Genomic DNA, 24,350 nt, shown 5'->3' with positions numbered 1-24,350 from the left:
ACATCAGGTTTCTGTTTAAAGTGGGATAAGGTTTTTGTTGTTTTTTTTTTTCCATCTGCATGCAGAAGAAGCTGTATGGTAGCAGCACATATATGGTTGTCATTAGCAGCTGAAGAATTGTTTCCACTTCATTTTTATAGCTCTAAGTGTGTAGAAACATCTCCAATCTGACTGTGCCCATACTTGAAATCAGTCTGAATATACTTAATAGGTTGTTACATACATTTAATATATTTGAACCAAAAAAATGTTCCTCCAATATTTGAAACACTAATAAAGACAGCTATCAAATATTTGCCTCTGGGGATTCTGAATCCTGATGATACTGGGAAAAACACCCAAAGGGTGTTTCAAGTCTTTTTACACCAAGTACATTTCCAAACTACAGTGAAAATGGTGATTGAAACTTTTCTCTTTGATCATGAACTGAAAAATTATCACATTTATAAGATCATTTGAAGGCTTTTGGCTTTTAACAACTCAGTTCAAATACCAGTGACCTGCACTGCTCACTGACCAAACTGGTCCATTGCATGGGGTCTGTGTTTTAAAGAATATTTCCTCCCTGGTTACAATTTCGTGTGGATCCTCCCCAAAGTCTGCTGGTGCATCCCAATCTTTTACAAGAACAAGTCACAGTGTCTGTCCAGCATCTCCTTTCTGCATCTCATTGCTTGGCTTTTTCTCAATCACAGAATTATTTAGGTTGGAAAAGACCTTTAAGGTCGTGGAGTCCAACTGTTAACCCAGCACTGCCAAGTCCAGCACTAAATCATGTCTCTGAGCACCGTGTGAGGGTAGTTTACATTCCATATGGTTTTTGGAGTTTATAATGAGGTAGTTAGCGAGATCATCAAACTCTTTTCACTAATGATTTGCCATGACTGAAAATAGAAAATTCCATCCATTTTCCCCACCTTCTTTACTATTGCTGAGCTGAATTTTTCCTGAGGGAAAAAACCAAGCTTAAGGTAAGTTTGTTCCCTGCTCCTACACTGCTAGTTTTCCTTCACCATTCCTGCCAAAGCAAATCAGAATAAGTCTCAAAATTTAATTAAGAATCTTCATCCTTCCAGTAACATATTCTTGTATTTCCAGTTACATATTTTTCAGAAAGACCCCAGACTAACATGTTTTATTTTAGAAGGTTTGATTTCCTTCCATCCTTTATTCTCCTTTTATCTTTTTTTCAATTTATGCCATGAAAGATACCAATGTAGTACGAAACAAAAAAAGTTTAAACTTCTGTGTTAGGATTGAAAAGATTATGTTTTCCTTTTGCTTGAGTTGTTCAAAAAAATTGAAGGAGTTTTACATTTGCCGAAAGGCTGGAAAGGCTGAATCCGTTGGGTTTTTTAATCCGCAAGTCTATGGCCTGAAGGAACAGTGATACTTGAATATTTTCATATGGAGTGTTACACTGCAGAGTGGTGTTTTTGTGACTCATCCATATCCATACTGAGAGCAGCATCCAGGCAGTTTCGCTGGATTAAACACTATTGACAGCAGCGCCTTCACTGAATCCCTGCCCAGCCAGGCTGCACACCTGGCAGAGCAGGCCTGGCTCCTTGGGCCTTAGGAGCATGTGAGAATACAATATCAGGAGGAATATTCCACCTGCAAGGCACAACTGGAAAATGCTTGGTCTGAGGCAGAAGTGATCAGAATTTGAAAGCCCCTTTGAAGACTGTGGATTCAGTGACAAGCTCCTGATACCTTGTAGTATGTGCTGCAATGCAGAAAAATGTAAACCCATTGCAACTGCATCATTGCTACATGATAATAGTGCAGAAATCCAAAGCTACTTGAGCAGGATAGTATTAGAAATCTTGAATGCATTTAGAGATTTTGGCTATTAAATAGCCAATGCCATCAGCACTTCAAGTAGAGTCTCTGCACAAAGGGACTGAACAGTAGAAATTATTTGAACATTGAAAGATTGTGAGGAAAGAACATGAGAAAAGGCAGAGGGTGGTTTGTTACTGCTCCTTTGGTCCTTACAGAACATCCCAAGTCCTCCCTCCCTTCAGCCTGACCACTTTTGTCTGACTCCTCTCACTTGTCTTCTTTAATATCTCCTTTCCTCCTCCTCCTCTCTGATTCTGATTCCCAGCCCATGCATGGGAGTCGTAGCAAGCTAGAGAAGGCATCTGGCAAACTTCTCTCTGTCCTGCAGACTTTGGAGCTGAAAGCATCACTCACCTCCAGTTTGTGACAGAGGGACTTGAAGCAATCACAAAGCACAGCAAATAAAAAAACCTGCCTGAAAACAGAGACAGGCCATTGTGCTTTAGCAAGCTCTAAACAAAGTCAGATTTTCATTTGGGATATTCTTCCAGTTCTTTTCTCTTGTGGAGAATGCTTCACACACACAGTTGGCTGTAGTAATGCAGGTTGTTGGGGTTGCTGTGCTGGGTTTCAGCTCAGGGCATCAGCTTCTGTGGGCTGGGCAATGCCACATCCTGGCATTCTGTGTTACGTTGCCTGTGTCTAGAAGTGGTTCCTGCCCACCTCTTCCCTCCCCTCATGCGGAGGCAGTGAACTCTGTAACCTCAGACCAGAAATTTGCTCTGCCTTGAATTTGCCCTTACATAAGCCCAAGAGAAACTGAACAGCTTCTGTTGCCCAAACCAGGAAACCTTATTTCCTCCAGAGAAAAACCAGTGAGTGCTTGTATGTGGATTCTGAGCCACCGGCTGGACCATTCTGTCCTGAAAAGGAACAGCAACATTTTTGGCTGAGTGTTAAAAGTTTGTATATAAGAAGCCAAAAGGAGCATATGGCCATTGCTTTAAACTTGCCTTGTTCTTTAAAAATATGCTTTACCAGAATTATCCACTTCAGACCCTCTAACTGTGGAGTGAGAAAGTTTAATTCCCTCTTTTCTCCTTGCTAGAAAAAGTGGCATCATAAGTATTAGAAAGAAACAAGAGTTATTTCAGGAATTTGAACTGGGATAAGTCTCATTTACAGAGACTTGTGAAGACACCAGGGACTGTGCATCGGTTGTTTGAAGGAAGCTGCTGGTCCTTGCCCAGTTCCCCTCAGGTCCACCTCAGCACCAGCACCGAGGATGCACTGGGCAGTGTAACCCCAGTCACTCGGTGATATTGTCTGGGTGTGGCTCTTTGCTATTGCAAGTGACTGATCGTGTAACAGTGCTGTGAAACTGTCCTGATGTGTGTGAGGAACCAGGACCACCGCTAATCAACTGCTTTTTACCCCAGAGAATGCTGTTCTTGAGAGCACCCAAGGGGCTTGTCCACTCACAGAGTCACTGCTAAACCTCTTCTAGCAATCCAGGAATTATTAATGATTAATCACTCTCAGGAAAGGTCCTGTAAACACTTCCTCCCACACTGATTGCTGTGAACTGTTTCAGTGTGAGTGTGGGGAGAAAGCACAAACAGCTTTGTGGTTACTGCACTTCCCCAGCCCTTGCAGAGCTGTCCCACAGCATTTGCCCGCGTGGCCCCGAGTCCCCTCTCCCGAGGTGTTCTGTGCTCTGTGTTCTGGGCTCCGTGGCTGTGCTGCTGTGCAGGGAACACTCGTGGAGCCCCCTCCTGCCCCCTGGGAGGGTGAAGGCAGAGCAGGAGCTCCTGACCTCTCAAGGGCTCCGGGAGGAGGTGGCACAGGACCTGCCAGCTGACAGAATTCCACCCAGTAACGCCAACCTCAGTGCTCATGTCAGTCTGGGACACAGCTTCTGAAAATGCTAATAATGAAAAGGCTGGACGTATTCCTATTTGAAGAGGCTTTTAAAATTCTCCATATGCTTAGTTTAAAAAAAATTCCTTTAATCTTTCTGATGTTTGCACTACCCTTGAGAATAATGAGAGTTATTTTCTCATTTGATGAGTCTATTGGTTCTACTGGATTTGAAACACTTGCTGACCTGAGTAGCTTATGACAAAACAGGATTTTGAATTCAGATCCAACTTGCTCTGCCTTGCTTCTTTTTCTAATCCAGAGTGAACCTTATCTGTTGGTATTTTGTATTTCTCATGATGGGATATCATGATGGAGCAATTCCTGCCACAGAGAGGATAGAAGGGTCTTGCTGTCAGAGAAGGAAACCTGTGAAAACAGCCTGTGATTTTTAAAAAATCTGAAACATGAATGGAGAAAAGCAGGAGTTAAACTGGCTCCTGCATAACAGTTGCTTTGCTTACGCTTGATGATCCATCCCTGTGCCTAATTCCTCAGTCTTGTCTTCCATGGTGACTTCGTTAGCAATGAGAAGCTAATTAAATTTCATATTTACGATTAGAAAATAAAATCATTGGACCTTTTTTAAATAGATTTTTATGAGTTTTGGCTCAGTTAGCTGAGTCAGCAGCAAGGATTCTGCAAGGCTGAACTCACCGGCTTTGAAAAAAAAAGATAAATAGAGCAACTAATGATGAAAGGAGAGTCTAATCTAAAACCTCATACAGTTTCGACACTGTATTTGCTTTTGAGCATAAGAAAAATAAATTTGTTTTGGTTCCTTGTAGAAAGTCATGTAGAAAGAACCCTTCTTTTATCATGTCTCAGATGGTTCAAAGCCTAAAATTTCATTTAATTCTTAAAATATCAGTTGTGGCTGGAGACAATGTGCTGAAAAGAGATTGATGCATCAGCAGTGTTTGCCATCACCTGTTTGCTAGATATATTTATTTCTCCACTTAGAATTAACACAGGTAAGCACTGGCACACAGCATCTGCCCTCTTCCCCATGGAATGTGCACTGCTGCTGAGTTTATACAACACTAGAGAACCAGAACTCTTTAAATACTGCTGCCAGCCAGATTTATAGGTGCTATAGAGAACAGTTCCCTAGTCATGAAAAAATTAGCACCTCACAAAGCTTTAAAGGCCCATTTTACCAATACCTAGAATTTGAAGAATGTTCCAATGGTGAGAAGATTTTTGAAAGCGCTCAACTTCAATTTAAGCGTGTACAGAAGCCCTGATTTTAAGAAGTGCTTAACGCTCAGCAGCCCCGTGATTCATAACACCACCTTATCCTACACTCTGAGGCCAGGCTGGCAAAAATCTGGCCATTTATTTCCATGCCTAAATACCACCTGTGCTCTTAGAAAATCTGACCCTAATTATGAGCTGTGCCCTGGAGCAGGACTGAGAAATAGGGGAAATCAATCCTCACGCGTGGGAGCCGTTTGCTCGTGCTCATCTTGTGTGTAACCTCACCTCAGCCACAAATGCAACACTGCATTTAAAACAAAGGCTTTTCTGCACATTCTGCAAATGATTTTGTTGTCAGCCTGTGCTAAGGAGTTGTTGTGCTTCAAGGCATAAGTTGGAAGAATAAAACAAACTTGCTCTGATTTTGAGTTGGTTACCACCCTTTATACTGTTAAACATCTGAAAATCAGGGTTTAGCTGCAAATAATCCTGCAAATCTTGCTTTTGTAGTAGTTTCTGTAGATGTTGTTTTAACAGCAGCTGCCCATCCTTAAAGGCTGGGATGTTCACAGATGGGATGTAATTCTGGCATCTCTTTACAGTTGTTATTTTCACCAGTATTTATTTCCACAGTCAGTAGAGAATTCAATACAATTCTCATACTTCTTCCTACTTTGACTCATGGTCAAGAACCACACCAGGTGAAGACAAATAGTCAGATTTATTGCTATTTTAGTACCTTGTTTCTTTGGTCTTTAAAAAAAATACACATTAACCATGAACTGAACCAGCCAGAGTTTCTTGATGATACCAGAGTTTAGTCTCCCATGGTTAGTCAGTTCTCTGGGGATAAATTTTCCACATGAAAGCTTTACAGTATTTTATTCCCTATCATCAGAGCAATGGGCTTAGTTATGGAGAGAGCAACAGAAGATGCTTAATTCCTCCTTGCAATGCTTTGAACATACAAAATATAGAATTGCCAAGTATTTGGCGTTATCTCTTCCCCAAGACAGCAAGACAAGGTCATGGAGACATTAGCACTGCAGAAATAATGGACAGACAATGCACAAACAGACCATTTTTCCTTTAGATTGCTACAGAAGTGACTCACAGGAGCCCTTCTGCAAGACAGAGAGAGAATTGTCTCTCTGTTTTCCAGAGATTGCTTTCCTGCTCTTAATTGCAGGTCTCTGGTGACAGGGGATGGCTAAGGGAACCCAGCTGGGCTCTCTGCAGGAGTACAGGACCTGCTTGAGGTCCTCCTCAGCCCTTGCTGCTCCATGCAGAGCCCCCAGCTCCCCGTGGCTGTGAGAGCACTTCCTCTAAGGCTTCCCTCGGCAGCGGTGTCACATCTGAAAGTTGCCCACAAGCTCTGCTCAGAAGAAAAGGGAAGTAAGGCAGCCCCCAGCACCTTTCTGCCTGCTATATATAGGCTGTAAGTCTGAGAGGGAGGGTGGTGGGTGGAGGTTTCCGGAGCTGCGTGTCACAGTCCCACAACACTGGTGAAAAGAGAGGGCACACAGCAAGAAGAGGAGGTGACCAGAAGGAACAAGCAGGGAAGATCTATTCATAAAACAAGCACAACCATCTCCACGTATAAGGAGTAAAATATCAAGCTCCTTCTGATTCCTGGTGAAGGTTTGTCCTTCCTAGAGCAGGCTGCTCGTAGGATTTATTGTAGGCTTTTCCTCATCAAATGGCATCCAGTTGTCCTCAGTGCATGTTGTGTGCTGCTGGCTGAGATGTTCCTGCAGCTCTGAGCAAGGTGCAAGGATCTGGCCAATGAGCAGAGCACACAGGACTGAGGCAGACTGTGGCTAGGACTGGAGCTCACCTCTTGCAGTGAGGTGTTGGCTGTGTAAGGTATGTATGACATTGTTCCAGCTACAGTGGAGCTGCAGGAGAGCAGCCTGCTCTTTAAAATTAGAGTCTCTTTTAAAGTAATGGTTACAAAGAGGTCACAAAAAGTAATAAGGTGTAGATTCCTGTTCTATCTACATAATTATGCATTTAGATAAAATGAGCAAAGTGTATGTGTGAGCCATGAGGGTCATCATCTATAGGAGACTGGCCAGTGTTTGATCCAACAGGATATGATGGAAATTGGAAGCTAAACACAAATGGATAAGTTTTCACAGAGCTGGATGGGAACTATTACAGCTTTGCAGAGTATTTAAGATAATGAACTAAATCATATTCTCACCACAAGCAGTGCATCCAGTAAACAGTTTGCATGGGGGTTGTTTTTATGTGTTTGGAGCAGTTTGTTAAGGTTGATCTTAAAAGGAGGGTCATAAGAATTGTCTTCCTATTTATTCTTTCTTTGTATTTTTGTGTGTTTTCACTAGCTGTGGGATTCTTTAACTGCTGGAGCTGTGGAGGGAGAGGTTTAGGTTGGACAGCAGGAAAAGGTTCTTCACCCAGCTGTTGGTCAGGCACTGCCCAGGCTCCCCAGGGAATGGTCCCAGCCCCGAGGCTGCCAGAGCTCCAGGAGCGTTTGGACAATGCTCCCAGGGGTGCACAGGGTGGGATTGTTGGGGTGTCTGTGCAGGGCCAGGAGCTGAACCAGCTGAGCCTTGTGGGTCCCTTCCAGCTCGGAAGATTCTGTGATTCTATGATTCTCCATATAGGTTTATGTCTTATTTTCCTACCATGCTATATGGAATACTATTTTCAAACTTTCCTGGGCCGTGGTGAATTACAGGGAGATTATCTGACAGTATTCAAGATTGGAGTGTGACCTTTTCTGTTTTAAGAATGGCCTACACATTTACTGTCAGTTGTTTCCGAATTTGGAGATTGTTTAAGTGAGTGCAGTCCTCTTCTTGAATGCATTCTGTGTTATCCTTTGACTGCCTGGAGATGAGAGTATCACCTACAGAGGGTCATTATCTGACTAGATGGAAAGTGTTCTTCTCTCTGTTTTGTTGTTGTTGGGTTTTTTTTATACTTCTGTAATGTAAGAGTTTGTAGAAAGTGACAATTTTTTCAAGAAACAGACTAAGTAGGAGTTTTATTTGGCAGAGTTACAATTCTTTCTCTCTTCCTGATGTGATTTGTATTAATAGTAGTGAAATATTAACAACACTGATAAGAATCAGGCAGTCTGTGCCAGGGTTATGTAGGTTTCATGTGTACCAGTTAATGAACCTTCATCTTTACCAAGTTCTTATGCAGCTCAGTCTGTGGAGATTGCTCACAAGCACTGGCTCTCTGTACCAAAGGATGTGCTGGGGTTTGTAATTCGAGCACACATTTACTGGGACCTAACCTACTATCATCAAACCATTTGCATCTTTGAGCAACTTGAATTTTTAATTCAACGCTCCTCCTAAACACACAGGACTTGCCCTCAGCTGTGCCTCCACCTCCTCCTGAGCTGGCAAGAATCTCGTTCTCAATTGTAAAAACAAAGTGAGTCGGTCTAACAAAAAAATTAACCTGGGACCCAGCAATGACTTCTGAGACATTTGTTGGACCAGCATTCTCATGAGCCTCGGCAGCCTGAGGAGGACAGATTCTTTCTTAGATCTCGGCTTTTAGCCCACATTAGTTGAAAGGAAATGCTTGTGTCAGTAGCTGATGCTCCAGAACAGAAGGGCAGCTATATAAACATCTTTGCACTGCGTTAGCACAGCGATTTCTGCTGCCCTCCTCATCACCATGCGGAGCAGGACCGAGCATGTGTAGATTAAAACATTTATTAAATGTCAGGAGCTCAGCTCTCCACTGCTACTTTGCAAATCCTTTACAATAGATGCTCTGAAGTCCTGTGGTAAATTATTTATTTTAATTACTGTGCCATTATCTTGATTTGCATGCTCAGAAGTAACGCTGATTCCTAATGTTTCAGGATCTGTGGCAGGTCCTTCCCTGTTTATTCCCACATTCCTTCCCAGACTTTGCCTTTAATAAAGCCTTTCCTCTTCTCATCTCTGTCTCACTTTTGTTCCTCACTTTCGTTCTGTTGAGTTCCTCTTTCTCTAACTTTCTTTTTCTTTTCCTGTTCCCTATTTAATATTTCCTTTTCCCCTAACCTCACCATTTTTCACCCTCAAATATCATCTTTCTCTCTCCTCTTCACTTTTTTTTCTGCATCTCTCATTGGTCATATCTCTCATTTACTTTTACACATATTAGCATTCAATGATGGCATTCTGACAGTTTCTGAAACCTGGGTATCAGATTCTCAAAAAATATGTGAAAACAGAATAATGCCCATGTAATCACCAGGGTAGATATTGGCATCAGGAGGACAAATCTCTCTCCATGGACCCCAGAGGGAACCCAAGTGATTTGAGGTGGCTGGATATCAATCTTTGGAGAGCATTCCAAGGTGGAAATATAAAATGGTGGAATGAAGAATTCTGAACAGAGCATTTTCCATTCACTAGAGAGGAACTGGATTCTACATCCGTGCCTAATTCAAAACGGTGAGATGAATCCACCCCCAAAATTTGCTCCTCTCTCAGTAGCACTTAAACTGTGTGTTACTGCCAGGGCTGGAAGCAGCTTAATTGTTGTAGGAAATAGTGACACACAGAGAAATGACAGTTGTCAAAACATCATTTCAGCTTTTTGCAGAGGAGGATTTTTCCATTGTCTTTGTTTATTATCAATAATGTGTGTCACTGCCAAAGCTGATTGGATGCTGCCTGTTGCATCTTGGAGGCAGCACAACCTGCTCTCAGTTGGCCATTGAGCAAAATGAGTCATTTCCTTCCTGTGAGATCAGGTGATGGGAGCTCAGAGCCTCTAAAGCTGCCAGACTTGAGGAAGAGGTAGAGCAGATTCTGCCAGCAGGTGAGGTGTGAAATGGGAAAGCACCAATCTCAGCCTTTTTCTGAAATCATTGCAGGATCCTAAGGACTATTGCAGCACCTATCCGGGTCTTTGCAACAATATTGCATTGGGCAAAACAATGTTCCTGATGTGGAAATAGTGTTTTCCTCCAGAAAGCAATAGCAATTGTATAGAATTTCATTTGCACTTTCAAAACGCGTAAAATCTCAATGCAGTGAGTGTGGAATTCAGTTCATTATTTTTCAGCTCTTAGGCAATAGTATCCTCCAGCACTGAAATCTTGTCTGTCTTTGTACAACATGGTGTTTTCTGGTTTAGGGGGTTCCAAGCAAACTCTTGAGTGTCCTGACTGACAACCAGTAATTGATCTGTGTTTTATATGTGAGTTGCCCTTCTTTTTTCTGAGGTGGGGTTTTATATGGGTCTATTCTTAGGAAAGTAAAGAAAGAAAGCGATCATTAAAGGGAGTTCCAAGAGTATTAATTCTTCTGACCCCATTCTGATAGGACAGGAATAGTGATTAGACATAAATCTCTGCTTTATTCAATTTTTTTTTTTTTCCAGAAGGGAGAAGTACTGAAATACAGTACTGAAGTATAGAAGGGAGAGTAACACCACAGAATTCTTCATTTCTTTTTGTCTCACTTGGGTTTTGAGCTTATAGTTACAAAAATGAAGGGAATTTTCTTTCTGTCTTCTGAAGCCAGATGAAGATGCCTCCAGAGCTTTCTGAACCATTTGGGGAGTTTGGTTTGCTTCCTTCTCACTCTCTTCTGTTCAGAAAATGGGAGTACTACTCTTGTTAGCTTCTGAGAATCTGGCTTGACCTCCCTGCAGCCTTGGAGGTCTGCTGGTGTTTGGGGTTTCTTTTGGAGGCTGTGTGGAACAGGAAGATTGACTCAATTGAATTGAATACGACATCTTTGTGCAAAAATAATCCTACTTTGTGTTTAAAGCTTCTTGCTCTTCTATTACGTTGGTATCTCTTATTCTATTTTTTTCTTTTATATTTTGTTGAAATAAGTAAGCTGGTTGAATGTCTTGTATAAAGAAAGAGGTCTGAGATACACAGAATGGTTCTTTTCATGTGCATCACTCTGACCCAAAACAGAAATACAACCCAGCCCAGTCAGCAGAGCTGCTGCCTTCAGAAAGTGTTCTGAGGTCTGCAGAGTCTGAAGTAATAAAACTGCACTAATAATAAATGTTTTTCTGAGGGCTTTCCATCTCAGTGGTTCCATGTGCTTTGCAGTCACTAATTAACAAGTCCTACCTTGTCACAAACATACCCATTGCCAGCCTTGTTTCCAGGTGAGGACACTGAGGGAGAAAGAAAGGCTATAAGGTGAAAATTCTTAAAGGCAGATGAAGGCACTGTCTCATCTCCTTTGGGAGTCTGGATTTAGACGTCTGTATTGAAAAAAATTGCGAGGATAGGTAAGCAAATTTAGCCGTCTTTATCAATGTTTAAACCTTTTAAAAGTGGTTTTCAGTACCACAGAGCATCCAGAGAGCAGCCAACATAATTGGAAACTGCTGGTATTCAGCATTTCAGAAAGCCTGGAGGGCACACCGAGCTCTCCTGTCCTTAAGCAAAGGAATATAATTTCCTTATCACACTTTAAACTGTGACTTTCCTCTAAAAGTAAAAATAGCTCTAAATCCCTTTGTGGTTTTGTGGTTCTCTGATATTGCAAATCTGCACATATCCACACAAGCAGCTTTTGAGAAAATCACCCAGTTGTTACACTTTGTCATGTGAGGTGCTGTACAAACTGCAGGGAGAAAAGACATCACCCCACAGGCTCTGGAGATGTGCAGAGAAAGAGGATGTACAACAACACCCTCAGAGTGCTGAGGATAATTAGATACATGATTTAATAGTGTTGTTTCATCTTTATTTTTGTTCTAAAGTATGATGATTTATATCTAATTCTTTCATACTCAGCATTTAACATAACCTTCTGTTCTTATTAACTTATAAGATGCAAAACATTTTGTGCGCCATGGTTTCTTTTTAAATGCTGCCAGTCTTCGAACATCTGTGACAAATGCAGAAATCCAAAACATAACAATAGATTATCTCTTCCAAAATAAACTTTCTTCTGCTTCTCAGCACAAAGAGAAAACCCCTTTTTCATATTTCACAAAGGGAATATCAGGAAATCAGAAACCTGAGCTGAAAGCTGCATTTGCACTTGGCTATTCCTGAATCCTGACAGGCTGGCAGGAATTGAGAGCATGGAGATGCAAATAATTAAACAGCTGAAGGGTTAATTTCTGCACCATCATCAAACAAAGCACAAAAAAAACCACCCAAAAATGAAGCTTTAGATGTGACCTGATGATGAGCACTTTATAGAACCCCTGGGTCTGAAGCCTGCAGGCTTTATTCCCTTGATCAGTGGAGAGTGTCACTGACATATGAGAGTGCAGAGTCTGAGTGAGAACAGAGAGCAGCTTTAACTGCAAGGTGATTTGTTCAGCTGAAAAATACACCACGAGAAAACCAGCAAACATCCAGAACGATTCATTTGTGTGTAACAGCCAGCAGAAGGATAGTCCCTGAGAGAGAAAAGGAGACAAGGGGAGCAGAGTGTTCCTTTTAATGTAGAAAGGGATTCTCTCTTTTATTTGTCTACATCTACAGAGACCTTTGAAATAGATGGAGCTGGCTGAGATTATTACTGGATTAAGCTCTCCTGCAGTTAAAAGCTATTTTGTATACTAACTACTGAAAGGAGCAGCAGGAGAGCAATTTTTTAACTGCTGTGGTGATTTCTGATTTCTTTTTGCTTAATATCTGTTGAAGTCAGTCCAAGTCTGTGAGTTCACACCTGTGATTTGTAACGGATGCCACAGTATTTTAATGACATATCACAACTCCTGGATGTGTTAGTTTACAGCTCAAGAGGTGTTGGAATCACAAATTAGATAATGGTAATAAAGATCAGATTAAATAAGTGATTACACATTTGAAAACATTTTAAATCTGTCGTTTTTAATTTTATAAGTGAAAACAACTTTTCTGCAATATCATCATAGAAAGGAAGGACAGAAGCAGGGAAAAAGGGCTATTAAATGTCTAGAAAATGCATGCAGTGCTGAAAAACTTCTAAAATTAAAGTCTGTAATACCAGACCTTTATTGGTTTCCCACTGAGTTTCAGTTGTTACATTTAGGGTTTTGACCAGCACACCAAAATTTCAACCAATGGCCAAGCATTTTGCTTCCTACTCGACCCTGTATTAAAAACTAAATCAAAGAATGATGTGCTCAGTAGGAGAGGTTCTGCACTAATATCAGCTGTTCGTTGCTATTTTCTCTGGAGCAGCTCCACAGGACCTCACAGCTCCTTGGGGGTTGTGCTCAGAGCAACCTGGCCAAAGACTCACAACAGAGGCAATGCCTCCAGCTCCAGGGAGGAGAGGGGTGATACCTGTCACACACCCCTGGGAGCTGCTGGGCTGCACGGGAGGACAGAGCTCAGCTGGCATCCTGGCAGGCCGTTTCCAAGGTGCAATTCCAATGAAAAAAGCAAAAGGGAGAGTCTGACATTCCTACGTGGCAATGAAGGACCACTCCATAAATGTCATTTCTCAGGGCTTGCTCCTTATAATAGAATGTGTTTAGCAGGAGTTTGCTACCAGAAATCTTTTTAAATTCTTAGCTACTCATCTAATATTCTTATTACTTTCCCATCAAACATTATGTCCCCAAAATAACAGTATGGATGTATTAGGCCCATACACAAGGGACTATTTGATAAAGATTTTTTTTTAATGTCAGGTAAAAAAAAAAAAAAAAAAGCGTATTCATGTTGAGAATTACGCTGATGAGTGAACTCTTCTTTGAATCATTTAGTGGAGAAATCCCTTACTAATGTCCTGAGGGAACTGCTGACAGTGTGCAATAATTTCTGGTTCAGCGCAGCAGATTACAAGATATCTTGCATTTTATGAAATTCAGGGAAGTGCTTCTTTTGCACTCTGAGGTCCATCTGTGAGCTCCCTGGTACGCTCCCAGAAATTAAAGGGGCTGTGACTCTCCTTTTTTCAGCTGCAGTGGATGCCTGTGGCTGTGAGCTGGCTGAGGTACTGTGTGACCTTCTGCTTCACTGACTTCTACTCCCCAAAGTCCGGCTTCTCCAATTATGTAGCGTTTGTTAAATTCACCTTTGAAGTGAAATGGAGTTACTTCCAGAATAATGGTGGAGAGTAAGGTTCAAGAGAATGTGTGAGGACTTCAGATGAAGCTCTTTCACCTTTAGCATTCCTCCCACTGCAACCTGCTTTGTAAAGCCTTTTCTCTATTGTTTTACCTTTATTCTGCTCATTGCTTCAGTGTCATTTTTACCACACATAAGTACTGGCATTTAGTGAGAATTTCACCCAGCCAGTGTGGAGTTCATAAGATCAGGGAGGGTTTTCCCCTAACTACGGCCTTGCCCCATGATTCTGCATCCCACTGAACTGCCCTGGTCTTCCTGGCCCTCTGGGGACTGCTGTCTCTCCCAGAATATGTAATAGCAGTCATGGAGTAATGAATCCCCCTGCAAGCATCAAAGCAAATGTGGAATAAGTGGCTCCTAGGATGTGAAAATGCAAAGAAAAGAACTCTGCTGGAGTACAGGAGAAGAACAAAGCCCCTGCCAATACTCCCTTAACTTGGCCATACTGTGAAAAACCATCCAAATTTTTCTCATAGAGATATTGAAACCCAGACTAGAATTTCTGACAAATTGGGAAAGCTTTTAAAAGCATCAAGCAGAGAGCATGCATTATTTTTGTAAGAATATTCTGTATTTCATTATGTGAGAACACTGACAGACACATTATTTAGCAGATTAGCACTTTTGGCTTTAGTTTTCAAAATGAGGAATTAATAGCCCTTGGCTATGCACTTCGTGAGCTGGTTTTGCTCAGGGGTGCTCAGTGTAACACAGGCTGTTCCCCAGTGCCTGAAGCTGAGAAAAACAACGTGTTGCTTTTGAGGTCTTTAGTTACTGATTACCAGCAAAGCCTCATAGAGCAGAGCTCTCGTCTCATATGATCCAAGAACTGCACATTCTTCATCCACCAGGGCCTCTGAACTTGAAATAGAACTTATGTTCCATGTGCCACCTGGATGTCAAGGTCCTGTGAAAGCTGGAATGCAAACACAGTACTAGTTGAAAGGTTAATACTTATTAAACAAGAACTAAGGAAAGTTGGTTATTTTGAATACAAAGTTTCTTTAGTTTTAACTTCAGTCCAAGTTTCCTTGCCTCGCTGTAGCCTGCCATGTAACCTTCTCTAATGAGGTGGGTACAAATTAGGAGCTGGCAGGAAATTGCTTCGCAAGCACTCAGAAACCGTGTGACAGCATTTGCATGAGTCAAGAACATTTTCAGACTGCAGTGACACGGTGCTGTTACCTGCCCCCAGCTCCGGGGAAAGGCAAGGTCTGAGCTCCCAGGTACCTGCACTCACACCCCTCAGTGCACCCACAGGCAGCTGCAGACACAGACCTGCCTAAACTATTCTCGTGTGCAGCCACTTACAGGTGCTGGCTCATCACGTCTGTGCAGGTTCACATCAGTACAGCCTGGAGGAGCAAAGGAGGTGAGGATGAAAGCCTTCATTGCCTGCAGCCAGAATTTGTCTTTGCTGTGAGCTCTGCAGGTTCATTCCCTTCTTGCCTTGCACTGTGCCCTTTGCCATTGCCTCTCTTGAGCAGAGGCATCCTCTGACATGTAGAGAGCTTGGTGGAGCTGGCTGAGAGCAGGTTCCTCACTGGAGAGCGATGAGCAATGAGTTCACAGGCTCAAGACAGCACTTCTGTGAACTGTCATTTCCCAGGTGAGCTGTGGACAGGCTGCACTTCAAACAGCTTCAGTACTGGGCAAACCCAGCGTTAGTCACAACACTCTGAGCTCATCCCATATGACATGGAAGCACAAAAAAGTACTGGGATTGTCCTGCTTGGTGCTCATTTGCCAGTTGTGTCCCTTGTTCAGGAGCAGAGCCAGAGATGGATGACTGCCTGGAGACCCTGAAAGATGAGGAGGAGGCTTTGTGGGAGAATGTGGAGTGCAACAGGCACATGCTGAGCCGCTACATCAACCCAGCCAAACTGACCCCCTACTTACGGCAGTGCAAAGTCATCGATGAGCAGGATGAGGATGAGGTGCTCAACTCACTCATGCTGCCCTCCAAAATTAACAGAGCAGGTAATTATCTGGTCACTGGCCCCATCTGCATCTCTGTCTGAATAGCCTTGCTCTACTGAGTCTGGAGAGAGCCTGAATCAAGTTACAGATTGTCAGATGGAAACACTTTTATCTTATTTACAGGAGGTTTGAAATACAGGGGAATTCTGCTGCTATTTTGATAACAAAGACCCTTTCCAGTGCTGTGCAGACTGGAGCTCGTGGAGTGCAAATTCCCATCAAAGCCTTGGCAAATATTTCAGTTAACACAAGCAGCAGTCAGTGCCATTCCAGGAGTAGCTTTTCAGCTGTCTTGCAGCACTTTTTGATTTGTCACTGGAAGATCTGCCACCCCTGCCTGGTAAAGGCTGCACTGAATAACTTGTCCTTTGAAATTCCTCTTCCAGAGACCAATTTGCCCACACTCCCTCAGAATAACCATCAGCACAAACACATAGAATTGGTGGCATTACTTTATGCGTTCAGCTGAACTCAGTTAATCAGACAGATTTTGCACAGCTCGTTGCCATGGCAGAGATGAACCTTGGGAACATCAGGGATGTGGTATTTGCTCGTGCTGCTGGTGGGGCTGACGTGTCACCTCTCTGCTGTCTGTGCCCAGGCCGACTGCTGGACATCCTCCACACCAAGGGCCAGAGGGGCTACGTGGTGTTCTTGGAGAGCCTGGAGTTTTACTACCCTGAACTCTACAAACTGGTGACAGGGAAAGAACCCACACGGAGATTTTCCACTATTGTTGGTGAGTAGAACCAGTCACAAAGGAGCCTGTTGAGGTGAAGACTCTCTGGAAGACTGGTGTGGTTTTTTCAGGCAAGGAGTGGAAATGAAAGCTAATCTTGGTGTAGAATGCTTTTCAGTCCCCTTCAAAGCAAAATGTGGTAGGTAATGTATAAAGCAAAGGGACATCCCAACTGTCTGAATGAAGCTGAGAGCTTCAAATGGAATGATAGGCACTGCCAGAATTCTCAAGAGAAGCTAGTCGGAACACTGGACTAAATTACACTGGCGACCTACACATGTGCAGCACATTTGAAGCATTCAGATCAATTGTACTTGCACAGATTCATTGTACAAAGTTTGTGCTATTTCTACAGGCTCAGCTGAAACAAGACAATTGTAAAGGCCTTATCTTCTATCCAGACAAGCTGTACATGTGTATATTGTGATTCTGATGTCAGTGTGGTGTGTAATATTTGTACTGTTCCCAGGTAGACATACAGATGTGTGTGAATTTGTGTAAATTCTGCACCTCTGTACATACTCTGGGCCTTTTGTTTCTTACATAGTTCTGCTGATCCGACTTAACTTTAAGTTACTTTAGAGTAACTTAAATAAGTTACTTTACCAAACACTGATAAGCTGCTCAAACCTTTTCAGTGGAGGAGGGACATGAAGGCCTTACCCATTTCCTAATGAACGAGATCATCAAGCTCCAGCAGCAAGTGAAGACAAAAGACGTGCAGCGCTGTGAGCTCCTGGCCAAGTCCCGCCAGCTGGAGGATGAGCGAAAGCAGCTGAAGCTGAACAAGATCGAGCTGCTGACCTTCCAGGAGAGATACAACAAGATGAAGGAGGAGAGGAATAACTACAACGATGAGCTGGTGAAGGTGAAAGATGAGAACTACAATCTGGCCATGAGATATGCCCAGCTGAGTGACGAGAAGAGCATGGCTGTGATCAGGAGCCGGGACCTGCAGCTGGAGGTGAGATAAATGCTCTGGGCAGCAATTCAGGGTGCCAGTGGCCTCTGGGAAAATGAGACCTCCTCTGACAGCAGGAAGATGTGGAGCTCTCATTTGCTTTGCTTATCCAGATGATTGAAGGCATCACTGTACAGAAATGCCAACTGCAGTGAGGTGTGTTAATTGCAGAAAATGAATTAACAGAATAGAATGCAAGTAAAAATAAAGTTTAAAACAGAACTGCTTGCTGAAAACATAATTTTAGCTTTTTATAAGCTCAGTAATATCTTGATACAGTTATCTAGCAGCACTACAGCTTCTGGGGATTGATTCAGAAAGATATTCTAAATTTTCTCCTGTTTTTCCTGATCCAAATAGTCCATGTGCAAAAAGCATAACATGAGGTCAGCCTCTTAAGTGTTCATTCTGTTTCATATCTCTTAATTTATTTATTGGAGGATTGAGAATGTGCCACTTTCTTTTAGTCCAGGTATTCTAAAATTTCACAACCAGCCCATAGGAGTTGTAGCTGGCAAGTAGCAGGGTTGGACTTGAGACTTCACCTGCTCTATTGTGGACACTCAGCAGCCAATTATCAACTCCTCCTTAGCATTCGGAGTTTAAGCTATTTTCCCTCATATGTTTTCTGCCTGGAAGTGAGAGTTTTTTAAATGTCAGAGCTAGGGAGGATTCCCTTTCTCTCCTCTTTCTCCTTTTTGCTGCTCCCTGGCTGCTCTAGATTGACCAGCTGAAGCATCGCTTGAACAAGGTGGAAGAGGAGTGCAAGCTGGAGAGGAACCAGTCTCTGAAGCTGAAAAATGATATTGAAAACCGACCCAAAAAGGAGCAGGTGCTGGAGCTGGAGCGGGAAAATGAGATGATGAAGACAAAAATCCAGGAGTTACAGTCCATCATTCAGGTATAAAAGCAGCTTGCTGCCTCTAAAATCCAAACTCACACATTCTCCAGTTACAGTGCAGGAAGTGTTGGCTGAAACCTCTGCCTGCAAGGCTGCAACCAGCACAAGTGCAAAGTTTGGACAAACAGAAGGCTGCTTGTACAGCTCCCAGCTGCCTGGAGTGCTCCCTGTACAGACACATGCATGAGGAGGAGTCCTACAAAAATAGTCCTCTAAAAAAATCAAGTGTTCATGAGAAATTGGCTCTTCCAAGAGTGCAGTGTTTAATTGCTGAACATTGTACCAGCCTGTCACTACAAATCTGTGTGAAACTGTCAGCACAGAAATTTCTGACAGTGGCTCTGTGTACCCCGTGTTAGGCTGTTGTCATATCTTTGCCAAAAGGTTTTAATGGAGCAGAGGGTGATAAAGGTTCCTGTACTTGAGTGGTCACTAAGCACCTGGGTGCCCTGCAGAGCCCTGCTGTGACCTGCACGGGGAGCTTCACCAACCTGTGCTTGGGCAGATAGGGGAAACAGTGGATGTGCAGCACATTTAGGACTCCTCTGTGAAGAACTTCACCAAATATTGGGATATATGTGAGATTAGCTAGCACTTCGTTGTGGCATTTTAAAGTGACACTTAAAAATTATCAATAGAAAGCCTTTCAGAAATGGCTGTAGCCTCTAGCAGTGCCTAACGATTCCTAGTTCTAACACAAATCCAATGCAAAGGTTAGAAAAGAGTGTAGGATAGAAGATTCTGGGAGTTCTAGTCCTCTTCTATTAATTGAAATGGTCTTATAGCACTTAAAGAAACAAAGAAATAGCTAAAAATAGGATTTAAATTCTCCTAAGTGAAAGTATAAATAAACTCGAACCAGTTTGGTTAAGAAATGCTTAGGTATACTTAGAAATACTGGATAACCAAAATATCCCTGAAATCTCCAAGGCAGGCTAGGTATTTATAAAATAAAATGAAATACCTAGAAAACTAAATATGCATATTCCTTGCTAGATTTTATGCTTTTTTCATCTTCCATTTATGGTTAATTTTGGATGGCAATTATGTGTCAGAACCTGCTTTGGTAATCTTATTAATTTTTAAATCTGAAAGAAATTGCGTTCCTGGATGGTGTAGAAAATGAAGCAGTGGTACAAGGTACTCCAGGCATTTAATATTCTCTGAGCACAGCCCTGCAAAGCCTGTGCATGCCTTAAAAATCCTCCTGAATATTTTCTTAGGCTCTGCTCTTTGGAAAAAGGTGATTTTTGTGCTCAGTTAGAGCTGATTAATAGAAAAGAGTTTTGAATGCAGGGCTTGGAGTGAAGAATTGTCACTGCATCTAAACCAGATCAAATTATAGCCAGTACAATAGACCAGTAAAACAGTTCCTTCATCAGACCATTCTGACAGCAAGATAGATTTTATTCATCTTTTCTGACTCTGCTTTAAAATATGAACAAATGTCCATCTCTTCTCCTGCTTTCCCATTGCAGTACCTTGTTCATTTGCCATTCCTCTTGCTCATTACTGTCTCTGATACTTCGCTCCCTGCAAAACTACTTTCTTTTTCCCTGGCCTGGCTCTGAAAACTGTCTTTCCTCAGGCTGACAAGAGGGGTTTGCCAGATTCAGACAAAGCCATTTTGGATATTCTGGAGCACGACCGTAAGGAGGCACTGGAGGATCGTCACGAGTTGGTCAACAAGATTTTTAATCTCCAAGAGGAGATTCGCCATGTGGAGGACTTGAGAGACAAGGTGAGGAATGGAGGGGCAGAGAGATGGAAAATCTCAGGCTGGTGGCCAAAATGCCTCTGAGAGCAGTGGTGGTTAACAGTGTGTCATTTCCAGTATCTCGAGGAGAAAGAAGATTTGGAGTTAAAGTGCTCAACACTAGGAAAAGACTGTGAGATGTACAAGCACCGCATGAACACTGTGATGATACAGCTGGAAGAGGTGGAAAAGGAGCGGGACCAGGTATCTCACAGTTAAAGCAGGGGAAAATCAAAAGCAAAAGCCTTTATCTGTTCTGTGTCACTTTGGGGAATTGTAGGTAATTGGGCCCAAAATACCATTATGAAATAAGCAGTTAAAAGAATTACTTGTTGGGATTTGCATTATGGTAATTAAACACAGGGTAATATTGGGTTGTTTCCACAGTGTAGCATCTGGCAGGCAGGACCAGGATCCTAACAGCAGCTCCTGCACGGCTTTATGTCAGTGTCAAGTCACCCCATTTACACTCTGGGACATTTTCCCACCAACCCAGAGGGAGCTGTAAATGAACCACCCTCATCATCATAATTTTTAATGGTGCTGCTGTGGCACATCCTGGTCCTGACTGCTGTGTTAATGGGTTGCTGGGTAGCACTTCTGAAGGCCCCGTTGCCAGCACCTCACAAACAAAAGCAGCAGGAGCAGGGTCTGGTGCCCAGGTGCCCAGGAGGTTTCCTGCCCCCTCTGCAGGCGTTCCGCTCGCGGGACGAGGCTCAGACCCAGTACTCCCACTGCCTGATTGAGAAGGATAAATACAGGAAGCAGATCCGGGAGCTGGAGGAGAGGAACGACGAGCTCCGCATCGAGGTGGTGCGGAAGGAGGCGTGCATCGTCAACCTGGAGTGCAAACTGCGCCGCCTCTCCAAGGACAGCAACTTCCTCGACCAGGTACGGCTCAGCAAGGCACACACATCTCTTCTGCTCGGACCCGCTTGTGCAAGCATTTTCATCTGGAAGGGAGAGGGGGCTGTTCTAATTTTTTCCATGAAATCACTGAAAAAAAATAATCTCTTCCTACTAAATGTCAGCGTTGGGAATTCTTTGCTGTAGTGTTTTTCCAGTTGTCTGTCAGGCACGTGGCTTCCCAAAGGCTGCCGTTCCACAGCTTGACTTTAAATGGAAGGGGGGAAAATGCAAAAAAGCAGTTGCTTGCTACACTGAGGTGGAAACTTAAAATATTTTTTTGGAGTGTGAGTGAAAAAGAATGCAGTCTGTGAACAGAAATCCCCAAAAATTTCAGCCTAAATTACTGATTGGGTCTGGGACCACATTCCAGATGAGGTTTTGAAGCACTGGAGTTGCAATAGGTTCAATCAGATTATTCTAAAGGAAGGTCATGACTTGTACCAAACTGGTCTCAGAAATAAAGTGTTCCCTTGTGATCTTTAGAGCTTGCCACGGAACCTTCCCATCACCGTTATCTCCCAGGCCTTTGGGACTTCTGGCCCAAAAGCCAACGGTCAGGAAGCCGATGACTCCTCCACTTCTGAGGACTCCCCAGAAGACAACAAATTCTTCTTGCCTGATCAAGTTCGTCTCAAGAGAAGAGTGAACCTAAAGGGGATCCAGGTGTGTGTGAATCTGAGGCTGGAATGACACAGAGCAGGGCCTTCCAGAACTATCAGACATAACACACGTTGTGGCTGTGCCTCTGAAACTGCTGTAAAGATAAGAATAGATCTGGGCAGGATAGTGAGCTGTCAGTTTTTGCCCTGTGGTGAACTGCATCTTGAGGAGCAGATCTGATCAAGCTTCATAGGCTGTTTTCTGTCCCTTCTCCCCATTTTCTGTTTTCTTCTTGCTTCTGCTGTTCATTCACATTCTTGAAGCGTTGTCAATAAATTGATTCTTTGCCTCCTTAACATTAGTGGGAAAAAAAATGACATAATGCCTGAGGTCCAACACGCATTGAAGGTGAGAAACGAAGCATTGGTGGAAAAGCTCTCAGCAGCTGGAAGGAAAAATTGAAAGAAATGGACACAATCTAGAGCAGAATTAACTATCTAATTTAGAATTAAATTATGGCAATTTTCTCACCCCTAACAGGAAGGGGTAGCATGAGTTGGTTCATGCTTTCCCCAACTAGCTGCATTCACATGGCTATTACCTGATGCTGGATTCATGAACTATAAAAAAAAAAAACCACAAAGAATCTAACATTTGGACTTTTGAGGTTCTCTTTCCTTTCATCTGTTGTTTGAATTCTCCCTGCCCTTTATAACCTTTCTGAGCTCTGACTGTCATTATTACTTATGGCAATAGAGCTGCATTTTTCACATTGCACACTCCAAAAGGATGTGTGTTGTATTAACAGCTGCCTGAAACCGGTCCCAAGGCACCCACTTCACCTTCTGTCTCTTTGTTTCCTCAGCAGAATGTGGAAATTGTGATGCATTTAGGCCAGACATTCAAAAGTAGTCAGGTAGCTCACCCTCCATCACTGCTGTCGTATTTAGATACATAAAATAGCTTCTAAATTTTGGGTCCTGTTGCTTAAAGGAGGGCAAGTATATTACAACACAACAGTGAAAAAAGGTGGTGAAAATATCTGGTTTACAGTGTGTGGTAAATATTCTACATTTGTGCTGATTTTTGTCCTCTTTCTTTTAGATAAGTCCAAGAGCTAAATCCCCTGTCAGCATGAACAAAACATCAGAGTTTCAAGGTCAGAAAGAGCACCCCTGTCCTTATTCCTTTTCCATTGCTTTGTCTCTTTCACTTAATCTCTTTAAGTTGTTTTAACAAATATGCCAACCAGGGAAATTCTTAACTAAGTCCAAGTCAGTAAAAAAACCAGTTTCTCTCACAGTTACAAATGTAATGATTTAAAGTAGGCAAGTGTTCTACTTCACTGTCCTCTCCATCCAAAAATACCTCCCCAGGAACACGATGTGCATCCCATAGCTTACCTAAATTTTCTGTTTACTTGGTTTTCCATTTAGTTTACACAAGTTGCAAAGTCATTTGTGTAACATCTGTACTAAAAATCATTATACCATTCTCTTTTTGCTGTTGGAAAAATCATTCAAGCTGAAAAGGCCCTAATCTAGTGATTGTCTAATGAGTTCCTTTGTCCTTCAGCAAAAGGGAATTAATTTTAAATCTAAAGCATTGGAAAGACTGGGAAGGGGGATTGACCCATGCCCCAGCCAGCTGCCAACTTACCAAATTTTTTGCTCTACACTGTTTGAGCTACTCCTAATTCCTCTAGTTTGTATAACACTGCCCCTGAAACACCAAACACCATCAGAGGCAGCACTTCCTTCAATAGTTGTGTGTGCCCCTCTTGGACAAAATATCCTGGGAAACACAGCTCCTGCCCCAAGGTATTCCATGTTAAACAGCAGCTTTGCTGTCAGGGAGAGTGCAACATTAGTACCAATCCACATTCATTGTGTTACCTGGGGCTGCTGAGGGATCTCGGGCTTCTTGGTGCCAGTTGTAAATTCTTTGTGCTAACAAAGTCTAATTCAATGAGCCAAACCTTGCAGATCACCAGGTTCAGGTGGGGAAGTTAAAACATAAATTCATGAAACAATCCTTCTTTGATTTGTCAAATAGCACCCAGAGATCTATTAAAAACCATCCAGGACAGAGCTGGAAGACAAAGTGGGCAGGAGTCTGTGCAGAGGGGTGGAGATTCCTGTGCTTTGTTGGGAATTGCTGGGGAAGGAACGGGAGCCAGAGCTGCAGAGCAGGAGCATGTCCAGGGCTCTGTCCGGTACGAGACCAGGTGAAATGGAGAGAGAACATAAGTGCAGTGGCACATGTGTGAAAGGCTCTGCACTGAGGTGCTCTGACAGGCCTCTCTCTGGTGTGTTCTGTGTGTGTGTCCCTTGTCCCCTGAGTGCAGCAGTCAGAGCACAGGAGGAAGATGGGCCCGAGGGCAGCACCGGCCGCACGGACACGAGCTCCTCGGTGTCCGTCAGCAACTCCATCAGCAGCTGTGAAGTCACCAAGATTGTAAGGATGCCCCTTGTCTGTCTACAGCCATTTCTCCTAATGTGGTTCAGAGCTTTCACAGCTCAGTATGAGCACTTCCCCAGCATCCCAGCTGTGATCCCA

General features: G+C 42.9%; 1 protein-coding gene across 2 annotated transcripts in view; it reads left to right on the top strand.

The window, feature by feature from the left end:
• CARD11 (caspase recruitment domain family member 11) overlaps positions 1 to 24,350 on the top strand; it is a 43,796-nt gene that overhangs the window by 4,687 nt on the left and 14,759 nt on the right. Inside the window, exons 1-11 of one of the 2 annotated variants that reach the window (XM_066329766.1) lie at positions 6,624 to 6,774; positions 15,713 to 15,925; positions 16,527 to 16,664; positions 17,303 to 17,628; positions 18,347 to 18,526; positions 20,115 to 20,267; positions 20,361 to 20,486; positions 20,976 to 21,173; positions 21,675 to 21,854; positions 22,896 to 22,950; positions 24,139 to 24,248. In XM_066329766.1, the coding sequence (XP_066185863.1) occupies positions 15,727 to 15,925; positions 16,527 to 16,664; positions 17,303 to 17,628; positions 18,347 to 18,526; positions 20,115 to 20,267; positions 20,361 to 20,486; positions 20,976 to 21,173; positions 21,675 to 21,854; positions 22,896 to 22,950; positions 24,139 to 24,248 (1,665 nt within the window). In that variant the 5' untranslated portion in view covers positions 6,624 to 6,774; positions 15,713 to 15,726. Of the gene's footprint in view, positions 1 to 6,623; positions 6,775 to 15,712; positions 15,926 to 16,526; positions 16,665 to 17,302; positions 17,629 to 18,346; positions 18,527 to 20,114; positions 20,268 to 20,360; positions 20,487 to 20,975; positions 21,174 to 21,674; positions 21,855 to 22,895; positions 22,951 to 24,138; positions 24,249 to 24,350 lie in introns of those variants that run through there. The other variant, XM_066329765.1, reaches the window with a different exon arrangement.

This window comes from Sylvia atricapilla, chromosome 15 (genome assembly GCF_009819655.1).
Source record: "Sylvia atricapilla isolate bSylAtr1 chromosome 15, bSylAtr1.pri, whole genome shotgun sequence".
Taxonomy (NCBI): Eukaryota; Metazoa; Chordata; class Aves; order Passeriformes; family Sylviidae; genus Sylvia; species Sylvia atricapilla.
This window is presented reverse-complemented; position numbering and strand designations above follow the sequence as displayed.